Below are 15,452 nucleotides of genomic sequence, written 5' to 3'. Positions count from 1 at the left end.
TCATAAATCATGCCAAAGCCAGTTGTCTTGCCACCACCAAACTGGGTTCTGAATCCAAATACAAATATGACATCTGGTGTGGTCTTGTACATTTTGGCTAGTTTTTCCCGAATTTCTGTCTTAGGTACTGTTGCCTTTCCGGGGTGAAGAACATCAATGACCATCTGTTTCCGCTGAAGTGTAGTTGGTTGGTCATGAAGTTCCTGGTCTGGATAGTTATTGTGTCGTTCATGATGGCAGCCCCCCCTTTTACTTCTGAAGTGGTTAGGTATCCAAGTGGTGAAATCATCAAGATTTTCTGAGTCAAATCCTTAAAAGGACATTTGACTGTCACTCTTTAGACTCTAGTGCCTGAGGACAGGGAGTTTGTGTTTTTCACCACAGTGTCATCCTGTCATGGCAGGTGCTTAATACACAGATGTAAGTGAGTAAGGTGTTTGTAGAGCAAGGCCAAGAGTGCTGCTGAGAAGAGAAGAATTCTACTTCTTTGGACTCAAAACTGGACATGACGCCTAATCAGAAAGCAAGCAGGCTGCACCTGTTCCCATTGCAACAGAAATGATCTGATGGTGAAGAATCACAGAGCTGTTTGGTGAAAATCAAGACATATTCAGAAGAAATTAATATATATTAATAAGTATGAGTCATGCTTTTGGTTTCTGTAATTTTAGGGGGAGATGCAAGCTGCAGGCTGTCTGAATTTACAGTAAGTTTTGAGGGAGTAGCTTAGGATGGCTCTGCTCACCAAGACTTTGGCTCCCTGAGGTGCCAGTTAGACCATCTTCCACCACTGTCAAGAGGAATGCATTTATGCAACCTGTGCATATGTGTTTCTGCTCTCACGGCTTGCTTTTCAAACCGTGGACAAACCTTGGCCATTGCCTTCAGGTGGGAAGGAAGGATCAGTTGGCCTTCGAGGGGAGCATAAGGTCAGCCTGGGCACAGGTGGAGAGAGTCTCCATGGATGAGCTCATATATGTATCTGGCTCTGGAAGAGGCACATCAAGGTGAGCTGCATATTGGGGGAGGAAGGGCTGCTAGAAGATGAGGGACATTTGTCAAGGGGAAGGAGGTGAGAAGAACGTCCCTAGAAGCTCCTGGGCAGAGACAAGCCATCATCAGCATGTCATACTTTGGCTTCCTGGGACTCGTGGGGTGGGTGCTGTGTAAGAGACTGAGGCTGGAGCTGGGCACAGGTGGTCTCTTTCCCTTCCGTGGGGCCCCCCTCTGAGAGGCAGCACTACAAAGGAGAGTCTGGGCTCAGCTCCCTTGGGCTCTGTCAAGTGCTGGGAGGTCCCCAAAGGGTCCTCCAGGTTCCATTTGGTGTTCTGTCAGCTAGAAATACGAGGTGGACCAAGTTTCAAGTTCTTGTTTAGTTCAAGAGTTTAAATAAGCCTGAGTTTACAATTATCTAGTACAGATAGAGAATAACGAAGTGCCTTCTGGCCTCTAGTCTCAGCTGCAGCAGCGAGATGGTGAAGGGGATGCTGTCATTTGGAAAGTGTCACAGTAAGATGCACACGTTGAGCCACCGCTGTGGTTCTGAGGCCTGCCACCTTCAGCAGTCAACCTGTGGCAAATGCAGCTGCCCTGCCGAGCTGAAGGGACCTTTCACTGAAGTGTCAAGGCTAAAAGATGAAACTCCTACAGGACCAATCAAGCAAGGCACCTAAAAATTGTGCACCGCAGAGTCCGGTCTGGATTCCGTGAAGGAGCAGCAGCTCAACCCAAGAAGACAGCTGTCACAGCACCCGGTTCCTCTTCAGGATTTCAACAAGTAGTCGCACAATAAGTGTTCTCCTTTAAAAAGAAATTATTTAGGGGAGCCCGGGTGGCTCAGTCAGTTGAGCGTCTGCCTTCAGCTCAGGTCATGATCTCAGGGTCCTGGGATCAAGCCCTGCATCTGGCTCCCTGCTCAGCGGGGAGTCCACTTCTCCCTCTTCCGCTGCTGCTCCACCTGCTTGTGTTCCCTCTCTCTCTCTCATAAATGAATAGAGTCTTAAAAAAAAAAAACACCAGAATCTTTAAAAAAATAAAAATTTAATACAATCACAGGATTAAGTTGACCCTTGAGCGACATGAGTTAAGGGTGCCAGCCCCCCACTTCATGCAGTTGATGATCCGCATATAACTTTTGAGTTCCCAAACACTTAACAACTAAGAGCCCACTGTTGAACCGGAAGCCTTACTGATAAGGAATATGTGTTATGTACTGTATTCTTAGAATAAAATAAGCTAGAGAAAAGAAAACATTACTAAGAATATCACAAGGAAGTGAAAATACATTTATAGTACTGCATTGTTTTTTTTTAAAGATTTGTTTATTTTTTAATTTTATTTTTTAATTTAATTTTATTTTTTTTTTTAAGATTTATTTATTTTATTATTAGAGACAGAGAGCATGAGATGGGGGAAGGGCAGAGGGAGAAGCAGACTCCCCGCCGAGCAGGGAGCCCGATGCGGGACTCGATCCCGGGACTCCAGGATCATGACCTGAGCCGAAGGCAGTCGCTTAACCAACTGAGCCACCCAGGCGCCCTATTTTTTTATTTTTTTAAAGATTTTATTTATTTATTTGACAGAGAGAGACACAGCGAGAGAGGGAACACAAGCAAGGGGAGTGAGAGAGGGAGAAGCAGGCTTCCTGCCGAGCGGGGAGCCCGATGTGGGGCTCGATCCCAGGACCCTGGGATCATGACCTGAGCTGGAGGCAGACGCTTAACAGCTGAGCCACCCAGGCGCCCCAGATTTGTTTATTTTATTTTATTTTATTTTTTTAAAAGATTTTATTTATTTATTTGAGAGAGAGAATGAGAGAGAGAGAGCACACGAGAGGGGGGAGGGTCAGAGGGAGAAGCAGACCCCCTGCTGAGCAGGGAGCCCGATGCGGGACTCGATCCCAGGACTCCAGGATCATGACCCGAGCCGAAGGCAGTCGCTTAACCAACTGAGCCACCCAGGCGCCCCCAGATTTGTTTATTTTAGAGAGGGAGAATGTGCAAGTGGGGGGAGGGGCAGAGGGAGATAGGGAGAGAAGCAGACTCCCTGCTGAGCATGGAGCCTGACACGGGGCTCAATCTCAGGACCCTGGGATCACAACCTGAGCCGAAGGCAGACACTTAACTGACTGAGCCACCCAGGCGCCCCTAGATTTAATTTTAGTATGTTCTGAAGTATAAATTCTTTATAGTAATTTTAAATGTAGCATTGCATAGCAGCCTATAAATAACTTGCATGTGTAGGTAAAAATAGTGCCTTCTGAGAAATGGGTTTAAAGGAACTTTGGAATTTCTCATTGTCAGCACTGCTGTCTTCTCAGTCAAGCGCATCTCTGTGTGTGAGGGGGTAGGGGCGTCTTACCAAAGTGATTTGTCTTACTTTTGGCCATAAGAGAAACTATGTTCTCTACAGTCTGTCCATGGAGCTGGATTGCTTTCCTGGTGTTAGCCAGGTGCGTGGTTGATTTTTGTCAGACAGTAGGTTCTTTTTGGTGCACATACCCTATTATGACTCCTCACTCGAGCCCTGGCAGAGAGCTGGGAAATCGAGGGCGTGAGTTTCAGAGTGGTGTTGCAGCTGTTCACAAGGCAGCGGGCTTTTCCACTGCATTGGTGTCGGAGTTGAGCATGGACTTCTAGAAGGACACGTTAGGGTCCCACAAATTCAGTGTGAGTGTGAGTGGCATTTGGCTCGCAGTGACTTTATGAATTATCTGTGTAGGTTTTGTTGTCATTTGAAAAGTATAAGAACCTTTATTTTTTAAAGGTAGTAAACTGGAGTGAAGCTCCTCCTGTCTTCTAGAATGTCGGCTGGGGACCCTGGGGTGGTCAGTTTGTAGAGCTAATAGGTATGTTCAGTATATGTAGAGATTGTTTCTTGTGTCTTATTTTTCTGTTTACAGAACTAACATGATTGTATGAATTTATTTCTACTAAGGATGATTAAATTTTTTGTGTTGTCCTAATGCTTTAGGGGATGTACTTTAAATGGGGCTAAACAGTAAGTTAAGAAGAAAGTTATACTGCATTGTGCATAAATGTAAAATGTGCAAAGTAGAAGTCTCTTGTGTTATGCATTATCTAATAGTAAGCCACTTAACTAGGTAGGGGGCTGTTTAAAATTTGCATCAGGGGGCGCCTGGGTGGCTCAGTTGGTTAAGCGACTGCCTTCGGCTCAGGTCATGATCCTGGAGTCCCTGGATCGAGTCCCGCATCGGGCTCCCTGCTCAGCGGGGAGTCTGCTTCTCCCTCTGACCCTCCCCCCTCTCATGCTCTATCTCATTCTCTCTCTCAAATAAATAAAATCTTTAAAATAAAATAAAATTTGCATCAGAAAATTGAGAAGCAGGGAAATCTGAGGAGACATCCGATATGTTGAGGGCAAACTATTTAAATACACTGCTTCCTAATAGAGTAATTTTCAAATAACATGTAAAACTTTGCCGGATCGCTAAACCAGAGCCAAATGAGAGTGTAACATGTGATTGCATTTCCTTTCTGCATCTTCATTACCATCTGGTTCCCTGTATAAAAACTAGTCATGGTTTACTTTTTATTTCATTGAATATTCTGGTACCTGCTACTTCATCGAAGCTGATTTGGTGATAATATATCATCAAAATGTAATATTAATTTTTATCACTTTTGAAACATGGAAATATAAGCCTCCAAGGTTGACCATTCAGTTGTTCAGACAAATTTGGGAATTACTGGGATCGAGTCCTTCTCACAACCAGCTAAAGTGGCAGGCAGTCTGTGTCATTACAGGAAAAAATGTGAGGATACCACATGATCTGTTTGGGGGATGCCTGTGCTCCCAGACTTTTTTTATTTAATATTTTATTTATCAGAGAGAGAGAGAGAGCAGGGGTGGGGGCAGAGGGAGTGGGAGGGGCAGAAGAAGAGGGAGAGAGAGAATCCCAAGCAGACCCTGCACCCAGCATGGAGCCCGATGCGGGGCTTAATCCCACGACCCCGAGATCATGGCTCCGAGCCAAAATCAAGAGTTGGACACTGAACGGACTGAGCCACCCAGGCGCCCCTGTGCTCCCAGACTTTTAAATCAAGAGGTTTATGACAGATTTAACACATGTTCATAAGGTAGTCAGACAATACCAAGAAATACTTTGAAAAAATTTATTATGAGAATGTTCAAATGTAGATAAAAATATTATGTAAAAACGCATCTCCAACATTTATAGAATTTTGCCAATTTCGTTTAATCATCTTCCTCCTTCCTTTTTATCTTGGAGTATTTTAAAGCAAATCCCAAAATCACATCATTTCACCCATAAGTAAGAAGTATTTCTTTTTTTTTTTTTTTTTAAAGATTTTATTTATTTATTCATGAGAGACAGAAGCAGAGGGAGAAGCAGGCTCCCAAGGAGCAGGGAGCCCGATGCGGGACTCGATCCCAGGACTCTGGGATCATGACCTGAGCCGAAGGCAGACGCCCAACCGTCTGAGCCACCCAGGCGCCTGTAAGAAGTATTTCTAACACTACGGACTTTACTCCCAGGTGACACCAAACAAAAGAACTTCGCTCTCATGCCATCAAACACCCAGACCATATTCAGATTTTCCTGATTTTCTCTGAAGTCTGTATGTTTGGATTTTGAATCAAGATCCAAAGTTACTAACATTTTAAAAAAAAAACTGTTCTAATGGAAAATTGAAATGCACACAAAAGTTAATAATATAGGAACTTCATCATCAAACTACAGCAGTGACCAACTCATACCCAGTCTTGTTTTATATCTGCCTTCGCCTGTTTTCCTCCTTTTTGGTTGTTGTAAAGCAAACTTCAAACATGTCATTCTATTCTTAGATATGTTAGCGTATACCTTTAAGTGACGGGAGGCTGCAGATAAGTCCCGTTGGACAGACGTATCCACAATGCACGTCACTGTACCTGCGTCAGCCATAATGCCTGTTACTGAGCATGATACCCTTGTCCTGCTGCCCTGTGTTGCTCATAGTTGTGTTAGGGTCGTATGTAACGGAAGGAGGGTTTCTGTACTTTCTATTGCCCTTTGGATTTTCACGGTAGTAATTTTGGAGATTAACTTGGATTTGGGAATGAACGAAAAATAGAAAAACTGATGAAATTGGTTTAAATTCCTCACGCAAACCCCTTTCTCTCAAAATGCTTCTTCGACTTGGAGATGATATGGGGCACTTTTGTGGCTGAACTAGTTAGCTAGCTTCTGCCTCTGGATGACACTGGATGCTCAGTGGGGCTGCTTTTGATTTATGAAGTTCCAGAGTGTGGGAAAATTGCAGAAAACCTCACTAAAGTGCACTGGGGGTGCTAGAAGGGGTGGTTGATAGAGGGAGCCAGTACCACTCAATGGCAGTTGCGGGGAGAATCATCAGTCACAGGCCCCAGTGGGAAAAGATGTACATTGTATCTCCTACAAGAAATCCACTGCCCCAGGGTGCCCAACTGGCTCAGTTGGTGGAGTGCAGGACTCTTGACCTCAGGATTGGGTGTGGAGCCTACTTAAAAAAAGAAAAGAGGGTGCCTGGGTGGCTCAGTTGGTTAAGCGACTGCCTTCGGCTCAGGTCATGATCCTGGAGTCCCGGGATCGAGTCCCACATCGGGCTCCCTGCTCGGCGGGGGGTCTGCTTCTCCCTCTGACCCTCCTCCCTCTCATGCTCTCTGTCTCTCATTCTCTCTCTCTCAAATAAATAAATAAAATCTTTAAAAAAAAAAAAAGAAAGAAAAAAATCCACTGCCCCTGCAACTCAACCGGTGAGAAACCATCATCATCCTGACTTCCTGCTTCTCTCCCATGGGCTTTCGTTCAAAACAACCCTTCCAACTCCCTCCTTCCTTCCTTCCTCCTTCCATAAAATACTGTTCCTTTCCTTTATTTGTTGGACTTGTCTGTGGTTTTGCTGTGGCTTGCTTGTCCGGAATTGCAGTTCTCTGCTCTTCCCGAATAAACCCATCTTTTGGTGGTAAAGTAACTAGCAGTTTTATTATAAAGGTTAACAGGTGCTGCAGCTGTTCAGTGTAGCACCGTGGGCCCAGGGCTATGCCAGCAGCTAAGTCTTGGGCTGTCCTCTTTTTGCCCTTGAGACCACTGTATGCATTGTGGCCGCCCTCTTGAGAGGTGTACTTCATAGTCCAGTTGCTCAAAGGCTTACGGAGCATGTTCCCGCTGCTTATTTAATTTTCATTTCAGCCCTGGGATGTAGGTAACACCATTCCCTGATGGATCAGACTGAAAAGTGATTTGATGTCACATTCCTTATATGTGTCAGAACCAAAACTTGTAATCATTTTTTAATATAATCACCCCATGTTGTCATTAACACGCTTGCAGCGTGAATGTCCTTGTTAGTGATTGGGGTGCTGGAGGCACCCTTGAAGTTCCTTCCCACACCTTACTGGGGTCTTCATGAGAGGGAAATGATGTGATGGGGGGCCACCTGAGGCAAGTTATATTGCAAATGTGAAATATTTGAATAAAAAATTTGTGTTAACGCTTTGACTTACAAAGATGTTGGATATAATCTAAATTAGGGCAGATCATATACTTTTAAGTTATTTAAATTTCTATGAAAAGTATTTCTAGAACAGAAGTTTTAAATAAAAGCTAGTGGCAATGTGGGTCATAAAGGACAGATGTGAGGCTCTCAGCAGGTCCTGTCTTAGTGGATTAGATGGGTGAATGCACTGAGTCAGCATGGCCAGAGCTTAGCCTTGACTTTAGCAACGGGAGAAGAGAAGGAACCCAGGCCACGGAAACCTGATGGTGGGGTTTTCAGAAGGCTTTGGGGAACTAAGGATAGTGAAGAGAAAAGCAAAGTGATTGCATGTAAGTAAGACTTTTAAAGTGTACATTTTTTTTTAAATCAAAGTAACAAACTACATTATCAGTGTTTGGAAAATGAAGAGGGAAATATGACCAAAAATTCTAACAAAATGCTATTTGTCTTTTTAAATGTCTTTTTTAAACTAAAATATATTTTTTAATCTTCTAAAATAGCTAAAATTAGGGGCACCTGGGTGGCTCAATCAGTTAAGCGTCTGCCTTTGGCTCAGGTCATGATCCCAGGGTCCTGGGATTGAGCCCCGCATCAGGCTCCCTGCTCCACGGGGAACTGGCTTCTCCCTCTTCCCCTGCTTGTGCTCTCTCTCTCTCTAATAAATAAATAAAATCTTTTAAAAAAATAGCTAAAATTATTACACAACTTTGTTTTTGATTTAATATACATCAGGCATTTTTCCAAGTGTTTATTCCATCTTCATTATTGTTCTTAGCGATATGTAATAGTTCTTCCAGTTAAAAGTTAACATTTTGTTTTTAAAACCAAAAAGTATGGACAAAACAATGTGAATGCTCTTTGGTTTCAGGGCCCAGATAACCTGTTAATATTTTTTTAAAAAGAAAAAATATGTACATGTATAAAAGATAGTGTGAAAAATAAAAGCTGCCCCACTATTCCTGTCATTCTCTGAAAACAACCAATATTAACATTTTCTCACGTGCACAGAAAAAGCATTGCTTATGTTAACATAGATGTTTGTCCTTTTTATGTACACAAAGAGAAACACATCATCGTTCATACACTATTCTGTACCTTGTTTATTTCATTTACTGTATCCTCATAGAAGAGCATTTGGGGTGAACTTTTAATTTATGGGAATTAGAAAGTTTTTTGCTTCCTCTTAGTTCCACTCTATTTGAGTGTGCATGCTCCTTGCTGTCTGCCAGTTTCTCTTTGGGTGACTGTTGACTACCTGGTTTTCTGTGACAGTGGTCTTATCCGACCCCTCCACGCTCAGGCTGTGGCGCCGTATCAGTGTCCATTAGCTTCGAGCAAAGGGTGTGCACCCACATCTCATCAAGGTGGTCCTGGACAGTGCCCACTCAGGGACAGTAAGGCCAGTGTGCTAGAGACCCTGAGTGCCCCTTCATCATTAAGTCTGTCCATCTATAAAAAAAACTTCTTGTCCAGATTTGATTTCAGAAAATACACCTTTGACATGGAGAATAGAGAATGTAATTTAAAAAAATTTTGAATGCTTAACCGTAGGTTACTCTTTATAGCTAAATAAAGATTAAATAGACTTGTCTTTATAGATATAAATTAAATAGGTCTTACAGGACATGATTATTATTGCTAGTAGCCACAGGAATACCTCTTTTCTTAAAAATGAACAAATGTGGATTTTGAGTCTCTCTGTTGAGACTCAGATGCGGACACTGACTATAGAGGGATCTGTAATTAAAAGCAGCATTGGGGCGCCTGGGTGGCTCAGTCAGTTAAGCGTCTGCCTTCGGCTCAGGTCATGATCCCAGGGTCCTGGGATGAAGCCCCGCGTCGGGCTCCCTGCTCAGCGGGGAACCTGCTTCTTTCTCTCCCTCTGCCGCTCTGCCTACTTGTGCTCTCTCTGTCAAATAAATAAAATCTTTAAGAAAAAATAAAAGCAGCATTAATAATTTATGCTATTTACTGATGAAAAAGAAATAGATCTGGTTTTGTTCTCTTTGCTTGTGACTAAAGATTCAAGTCAGCAAATATTGATATTATTGCTTTTGAAATTTTGTGGGGTAAGTGAATTAAATGGATCTTCTCATTTTAAAGACACTTTGGGGGGCACCTGGGTGGCTCAGTCAGTTAAATGTCTGCCTTCAGCTCAGGTCATGGTCTCAGGGTCCTGGGATTGAGCCCCGCATCGGGCTCCCTGCTCAGCCGGGAGTCTGCTTCTCCCTCTCCTTCTGCCTCCCTCCTCCTCCCCCATGCGCTTGCTCGCTCTCTCAAAATAAATAAATAAATAAAAATTTTTTTTAAGATTTTATTTATTTAACAGAGAGAGGGAACACAAGCAGGGGGAGCGGGAAAGGGAGAAGCAGGCTTCCCGCCGAGCAGGGAGCCCGATGTGGGGCTCGATCCCAGGACCCCAGGATCAGGACCTGAGCCGAAGGCAGACGCTTAATGACTGAGCCACCCAGGCGCCCCATAAACAAAATCTTTTTTAAAAAAAATTACCTTAACCTTTTAGTGTTTAAATTATAAGCAGAAGTTAATGTTTGTTGACTAAAACTAACAATTTAAGTTTTGGTTTTTTTTTAAGATTCTATTTGTCAGGGAGAGAGAGCACAAGCAGGGGGAGCTGCAGGCAGTGGGAGAAGCAGGCTCCCCGCTGAGCAAGGAGCCCAATGTGGGACTTGCGGGACTTGATCCCAGGACCCCGGGGTCATGACCCGAGCCAAAGGCAGACATTTAACTGACGGAGCCACCTAGGCGTCCCAACCATTTAAGATTTTATTGATTTATTTTAGAGAGGGAGAGCATGCATGCGAGTGGGGGGCAGGACAGAAGCAGAGCGAGAAAGAATCTCAGACTACCCACTGAGCACAGAGCCCAACATGGGGCTTAATCTCAAGACCCCAAGATCATGACCTGAGCTGATACCAACAGTTGGATGCTTAACTGACTGAGCCACCCAGGCTCCCCCCCCCTTTTTTTTAAGATTTTATTTATTTATAAAATTAACAATTCAGTTCACCCCATGACAACCATTAACTGTTATTTTTCTTCAACATTGATTTTGGAAGGATTGAATAATATGGCTTCTTTACAGACTAAGAACAATTCTCTAACATGGGGGGTTGGGTGGTGTTGCTGGAATAAGACTACCGCTAACTGCATAATTGTGTATAAGGTGTAATGTGATCACATATAAATGCATGTGAGTGGTGGTAGGATGTCCTGGTGGCAGAAAGAACACAAAGCAGGCCACAAACTCGGAGGACACATCATCACAGCTTTCTGTTGTAAAAATTATCTCATATTCTCTTGGCACTGTTCCTGTTGCATACGTTAATATTCATGAATTGCAGTTCTGAAGAGTTTGTACGTGAAGACTGGAGAGAGCATTAGGCAGTGGTGTCACAGGGCTAAAGTGTCTGCAAGTGTGGCCCCTCCTACATTGAGCTTCAGCAAGCTCCTTTTGACCAGGGAGCCTTGAAGTATTCTTTGAAGCTTTCTACATGCTTCCAGCAGCCACTTAAAGTAATGCCTTTAGAAACAACTATTTTGGTCTGAAATATTTCTGAAACTGTGTCACCGTGTATCGCCTTCCCAGAGGCGCCTTCACATCCCGTCCCGTCCCTGTAAGGCCTTTCCTGGTGGTTCTGCAGACTTTCATTGAAGGTCAGTCCTAGCAACTGTAGATTGCTTTCTGGAGGTCCAGCATGCACCCCCTTCATCCCTCTGCCTCCTGCCTGGCCTGTTTTTGTAGCTGTGAATAGATAGCACAGCTGAAAGCAAGAACTAAGAACTCACACTTTTTAAAGATATTCCTTATTGGGAAAGATATTTTTGTTTTCATCAGTAAGTATACATCAAGTTTCTGTAATGTAAACCATGTAAATTTATTTTAAATGCTTTTGTGCAGAATAGGGAAGTTTATCTAGACTGGGAACTCTAACAAATACGCTTCCTGCGTCCTCCAATTTCCCCCAGATATGTTTCAATCTCAAGAAAATAACTATTGTTGGGGCGCCTGGGTGGCTCAGTTGGTTAAGTGACTGCCTTCGGCTCAGGTCATGATCCTGGAGTCCCGGGATCGAGTCCCGCATCGGGCTCCCTGCTCAGCAGGGAGTCTGCTTCTCCCTCTGACCTTCCTCCTTCTCATGCTCTCTGTCTCTCATTCTCTCTCTCTCAAATAAATAAATAAAAGAAAAAAAAAAGAAAATATTGTTAATTAAGTATCTGATGTATATAATATTAACTCTGTCATTTTTGCATAAAATCTCCAGTGTGTGTTTGCATAGGATGTTGAGGCCCTTTGATAAGCCATATTTGCATGTGGGAGCTCATTGTAGGCTTAAGCGATTAAGAGATGTTGGTAATTATATCTTCAGCTTTGTGATACATTGGTCATAATTACGACTGATAAAACAGTCATGTTCTTGGTCAGAAATACAACCCCAGTTACGACATTCCCTTGGGAAAATAAGTCTCTATTATAACAGGATGATTTTGTTTGGAGTCTGATGTAAGGAATCCCTAACGAGACTGGAGTAGGGCACAGTTAAGAGTGGGTGGCAGGGCTGCTTGTACTGAGGTGCCTGTAAGGGTGGAGTTACTGCTTCTGTTTACTGGGGCCCCAGGGCCCATTTTGGTGGGAGAGTGAGATGTCCGTGAACCAGAGGCCTGCTGGACACCACACTGAGGGCTTTCAGAATTGCTGTGTAAACATTATGACATCATCAGGGGCGGGGGGCGGTCATGGGTTCAAGTTCGTGGATGTGGTGTTGAGGATCTGGGTTGTCAGGTTGCCACTCTGCTCTTTTCCTGAACAGACTCCCCTTCGGTTTCTGTGTGAGACCTCTTCTAACGTCAGTCTTATGTTCTTGGGTTTAGAGTGAGACTCAGATCCTTCTTGAAAAATGCTGCTTAACAGATTTTTCCTTTTTCAACTCACCACCATCTTTTGAGTGGTCTATTGGACAGTGTCATTGTAAAAGCTAGTGGATAGTAGTAATTATATTTTATTAATCCAGCCCTTGGTAGGCACTTCAGAAGTTTTGGTGAACGCTGAAGGAAAGTGCTCTGACCTGTAACAAAATCATAGCTCTCAAAATTCTAATTTCCTTTTCTCACCTGCTTCATTAAGTTACTCAACCATTGTTTATTAATTTTTCTATGCTTATATTTCTGTTTCAGATCTGAGATTCCTTGAGGTAGCATTGAAGAGCACTAGGACCTGAAGATGAGTGAACTTGACCAGTTACGGCAGGAGGCCGAGCAGCTTAAAAACCAAATTAGGGTATGTAGCTACATGTGTGCTTAGTTTAGTTTATAAATCATTTGGATTTCAGGTAAGATCTTATCTGTTTTGAGAAAGGTGGGTTTCAGAATGACTACTCAGTGTTTTGGATTGAAACTAAATTTTTGCTGGCACAAGATATGCTAATTAGAGCCAGGTATTTGGCCTAGCACATGGTTTTCAGGGTTTTGTTTTCCAGTATATCATTATTTGAATGTACAAAACTGTTTTCATAGCATTTATAAATGTCTCTCTGTACATTTTTTCTTAACCTTGGGAATTCATTCGACCCCCCCCCCCCCCCGCCCCGTTCATGACATTCTCCTGGTCACTGTGCAGAGCGTGGTGTCTGCTTTCCTCCCTTGTGACTGCTGAGGGCAAGGAAACTTGTGTGAAACAAGAGTTAGTGATGGCAGTGGGAAGTGTCTCAGCTGTGCCCAAGGTGTCCTCGAGAAGGGTCCTGGGATGGATACTGGCATCTGCAGTTTTGCTAGGCTGCTAAACGAGAGCAGGCACATGTAGCTGGAGATAAACACAACCATGCGTCACCCAGCCACCCTGTACAGTGAGTAGCCCCCAGAGTCCTACAGCCTTAAATCCCAGCCTGTCCCACCGCAGAGCCCATGCACTTCCGAAAAGGGGACTGGGAGGGGTCTGAAGACGTGAATTCCACGCTCCTCCCATTTTGTGAGACAGTACTTGTAATGAACATTTTCTAGAGAAACGTTAAATACAAGTACTTATTCCTCTTCTCACACCATTGATTAGAAGACTGTGACAAGGAGGGTTGGACTCCTGGAAAACCCATCCTCAGGACGTTGAGGCAGATTCATGTCCACTTGATGAAGGGGCTTCTCAAGGCCCAGCTGTCCTCAGAACATCATTTTTCAATATGTGTCTAAACATCAGTTTATTTTTCTGAGTCTACTACAAGGATGGAGCCAAATCCCTTTCAGATGACCAGCTCTGTGTTCAGAAAGCCTGGTGGTGATTAGGGAAAGAAGCATCAGCATCCTGGTAGCCAACTTTCTTTTTTTTTTTTTTTTTTTAAGATTTTTATTTATTTATTTGGCAGAGAGAGACACAGCGAGAGAGGAAACACAAGCAGGGGGAGTGGGAGAGGGAGAGCAGGCTTCCTGCCGAGCGGGGAGCCCGATGCGGGGCTCGATCCCAGTACCCTGGGATCATGACCTGAGCCGAAGGTAGACGCTTAAGAACTGAGCCACCCAGGCGCTCTGCCAACTTTTTTTCTTAAGCTTAAGAAAAGATAATGGAATTTTTAAAGATCTACAGCCAAGAGGAAACAAAGTATCTTTCAAATTTCAAATCCTAGCATTTAAAAGATCGGATATATGGGGCGCCTGGGTATCTCAGATGATTAAGTGTCTGCCTTCAGCTCAGGTCATGATCTCCCGGTGACCGAGCCCCCCATGTCAGGCTCCCGGCTCAGTGGGGGTTCTGCTTCTCCCCCTCCCCTCTCCCTCTTCCCATGCTTACGCTCGTGCTCTCTGTCTCTCTGTCTCAGATGAATAAATAAAATCTTAACAAAACAAAGATCAGATATAGCCCAATAAAAATAAGGAGGACTTGGTGCTTTTAATAGTCTGCTCTGATCAGACTTATTTAATATTGTCTGTCCACCTTCCAGAATATAGAATTCAGAATTTTGTTTTTCTCATAGCTATAAATTATTGTTTAGACGTTGTTGTTCATAGTGAGTTCAGATCTGTTCATAGCAGATAAAGAAAGTCTGTATGGGGACGCCTGGGTGGCTCAGTCAGTTTAAAAAATTAAAAAAATAAAAATGTGAAAAGAAACATGTGCAATCGTTTTTTGGTTTTTTTTAGATTTTATTTATTTATTTGACAGTGAGACAGCGAGAGCAGGAACACAAGCAGGGGGAGTGGGAGAGGGAGAAGCAGGCTTCTTGCCTAGCAGGGAGCCCGATACGGGGCTGGAGCCCGATGTGGGGCTTGATCCCAGGACCCTGGGACCATGACCTGAGCCGAAGGCAGATGCTTAACGACTGAGCCACCCAAGTGCCCCTGAAATCAATTTTTAACAGACTTTGTCTAAACCACTGTATCTAAAATATTATCATTTCAACATAAAATTAATAGATACTTTTAGGGGTGCCTGGCTGGCCCAGTTAAGCATCTCCCTTCAGCTCAGGTCATGATCTCTGGGTCCTGGAATCCAGCCCTGAGTCAGGCTCCCTGCTCATCGGGGAGTCTGCTTCTCCCTCTCCCTCTGCCCCTTCCCCCTGCTCAAGCTCTTGCGCTCGCTCTCTCTCTCAAATAAATAAAATCTTTTTTAAAAAATAGGTACTTTAAAAAAATAGATATTTGGGGCATCTGGCTGGCTCAGTCAGTAGAGCATGCAACTCTTGATCTCAGGGTTGTAAGTTCGAGCCCTACATTGGGTGTAGAGATTACTTAAAAATAAAATCTTTTGGGGTGCCTGGGTGGCTCAGTCGGTTAAGCATCTGCCTTCACCTCAGGTCATGGTCCTGAGGTCAAGCCCCACATTGGTTGGGCTCCCTGCTCAGTTGGGAGTTTGCTCTTGCCTCTCCCTCTGCCTCCCCCCTCCCCCATGCTCTCTCTCATGTTCTCTCTCTCTCTCTCTCTCTCTCTCGTGCTCTCTCTTGCATTTAAAAAAAA

At 43.8% G+C, this 15,452-nt stretch overlaps 1 protein-coding gene across 2 annotated transcripts in view; it reads left to right on the top strand.

Moving 5' to 3' along the window:
* The first annotated feature begins 5,463 nt into the window (after positions 1 to 5,463).
* The window catches only part of GNB1 (G protein subunit beta 1), a 40,435-nt gene continuing 30,446 nt past the window's right edge, over positions 5,464 to 15,452 (top strand). Inside the window, exons 1-2 of one of the 2 annotated variants that reach the window (XM_081817307.1) lie at positions 5,464 to 5,479; positions 12,690 to 12,792. In XM_081817307.1, coding sequence (XP_081673433.1) covers positions 12,736 to 12,792 — 57 coding nt within the window. In that variant the 5' untranslated portion in view covers positions 5,464 to 5,479; positions 12,690 to 12,735. Of the gene's footprint in view, positions 5,480 to 12,667; positions 12,793 to 15,452 lie in introns of those variants that run through there. The other variant, XM_081817308.1, reaches the window with a different exon arrangement.

The sequence above is a fragment of the Leptonychotes weddellii genome, chromosome 4 (genome assembly GCF_054177405.1).
Source record: "Leptonychotes weddellii isolate Sample4059 chromosome 4, ASM5417740v2, whole genome shotgun sequence".
NCBI classification, from domain to species: Eukaryota; Metazoa; Chordata; class Mammalia; order Carnivora; family Phocidae; genus Leptonychotes; species Leptonychotes weddellii.
The sequence above is the reverse complement of the archived record's forward strand: the minus strand, read 5'-3'. Positions and strand labels throughout refer to the sequence as shown.